The 1,800-nt window shown below is 36.0% G+C and overlaps 1 protein-coding gene across 4 annotated transcripts in view; it reads left to right on the top strand.

Moving 5' to 3' along the window:
- rfx1b (regulatory factor X, 1b (influences HLA class II expression)) overlaps positions 1-1,800 on the top strand; it is a 15,194-nt gene that overhangs the window by 5,064 nt on the left and 8,330 nt on the right. For 2 of the 4 annotated variants that reach the window (XM_016560204.1, XM_016560201.1), the window contains exons 3-4: positions 1,121-1,218; positions 1,314-1,391. In XM_016560204.1, the coding sequence (XP_016415690.1) occupies positions 1,121-1,218; positions 1,314-1,391 (176 nt within the window). The remainder of the gene's footprint in view (positions 1-1,120; positions 1,219-1,313; positions 1,392-1,800) is intronic. The other 2 variants (XM_016560205.1, XM_016560203.1) reach the window with 2 other exon arrangements.

Here is a 1,800-nt window from a genome sequence, read left to right as displayed (position 1 = left end):
TATATATATATAATTAAAATATCAACAAACATCAACATAATTTACGTATATTTCCATATAAAATTAATGCTGACAGATTAAAAAAGTTTCTATATGGAAGTATAGGTTCAAATTGACTGTTTTTTATGTAAGTATATCATTTTATAAAAATATATAGCAGATGAACACATTAATCTGTTGTATGAAAAAAGACAAGAGCAAAACGCCTGTAGAAAGGCTTTAGTTTAAAGCTGGTGATATCAGAGAATAATTGAATTGAGTAGAGAGATAAACTGGGAGATTCAGGGAAATACAGAAAGAAAACCAAGTAAAAAGCACAGGTCCTCATCCTTTCTTTAGCTTGATTTCTCCTCTCTCAATCTGATACCTGTGTTTACCTGAACGAGAGATTTCTCGGCCCATCTGTGGAGATTAATTGTTCAAGGCCGGCCCGTATGAGCCTGATATAAAGAGAAATGGCTGCATGTGTGTCTGTGTTCAGATCATGTTCTACAGTAGCTGTCTGTACAGTCTGGATGTGCTTTACCGTAAGTGTGAGCGCTTGTTAAGAGTTAGAGCTGATTTTGATGCTTGAGTGTTCGTTGTTTTGGTATTGATTTGATTTTTATCTCCTCCTGGTTTTGTACTGAGCAAAATGTGTCTTCCTCTTCGCACAGTCATTATTTCCTCTTTTCTGAGAGTGGTTTTGTCATGTGTTTCCTTCTCATTTCTGTTTTCTGCCTCTTGGCTTTTCTCTTCAGTGTGTCTTCCTCTCGTTGTGTGTGTCTCTCTTGTACACACGCACACACACGAGGTGTGCAGTGTGAGATTCAGTAGTGTAAAGTGGCCATATTCTACACTTTTGTTTATTGTTTTAAATTTTTTATTTTTTTTTACCCAAAATGTTCCTTTAAACTAAACATGTTGTTTTGGCTCATGCACCTGAGTTTTTACAGTTACAGTATATTTTCATAGTTAAACCCAAAATTTAATATAGTTAATCTCAAAACATTATGAACAATCCTGATTCAATTATATGCATCCTTTAATATGCAGCTATTATAATATTATAATCTGAGCATGTTATACAGTAGTTTGATGTCTATGTGTCTTGGTTTTTTGTCTGTCTGTCTCTGTGTAGAGGGCTCTCTTCACTCCAATGACTCTGAGTCGAATTCTCCCCCCGCGGGACAGACTGGTGTACCCACACAGGTAGTGCAGCAGGTGCAGACAGCACAGGTAATGCACACGCTTCTGTAAATATGGGTTATATCTATATATCTCATAGCTGTCAAGATCAAATGAATTCCTAAACTGTGAGGATTTGTTTTCAGCAGAGGTCAGTGGTTCAGGCCACAACCAAGAGACAAAGTGGACAACTGGGGGTCAGCAACCTACACATCACACCTGAGGTACACACACACACACGCACACACACTTCATAACTGCTTCAAGTAGAATGACATTATAACGTGCCTGACAAATATATGCGAGATCTCATCTACTGAAATGGGTTCTTCTTCAGTTATACAGTATATTTTTTGTCTATCAGTTCACTCCTCAAAAGCGAAAGTGTGCGTGCGGTATATTTCTTTACAAGGAATATCACTTGGTTTGATATTTCACAGTGTTTTTGCATATTGCAATGACATATACACATTTTTTAGATTTTTGGGGTATGTTATTGTGTTATTGTTCATATAATAATAATTTGTGATTACTAGAAATAATTTGCAACAAAGAAACACTATATTATATATGTATGTGTGTGTGTGTGTGTGTGTGTGTGTGTGTGTGTGTGTGTGTGTATATATATATATA

This window comes from Sinocyclocheilus rhinocerous, unplaced genomic scaffold (assembly GCF_001515625.1).
Source record: "Sinocyclocheilus rhinocerous isolate Xijiao unplaced genomic scaffold, SAMN03320098_v1.1 scaffold107, whole genome shotgun sequence".
NCBI lineage: Eukaryota > Metazoa > Chordata > Actinopteri > Cypriniformes > Cyprinidae > Sinocyclocheilus > Sinocyclocheilus rhinocerous.
This window is presented reverse-complemented; position numbering and strand designations above follow the sequence as displayed.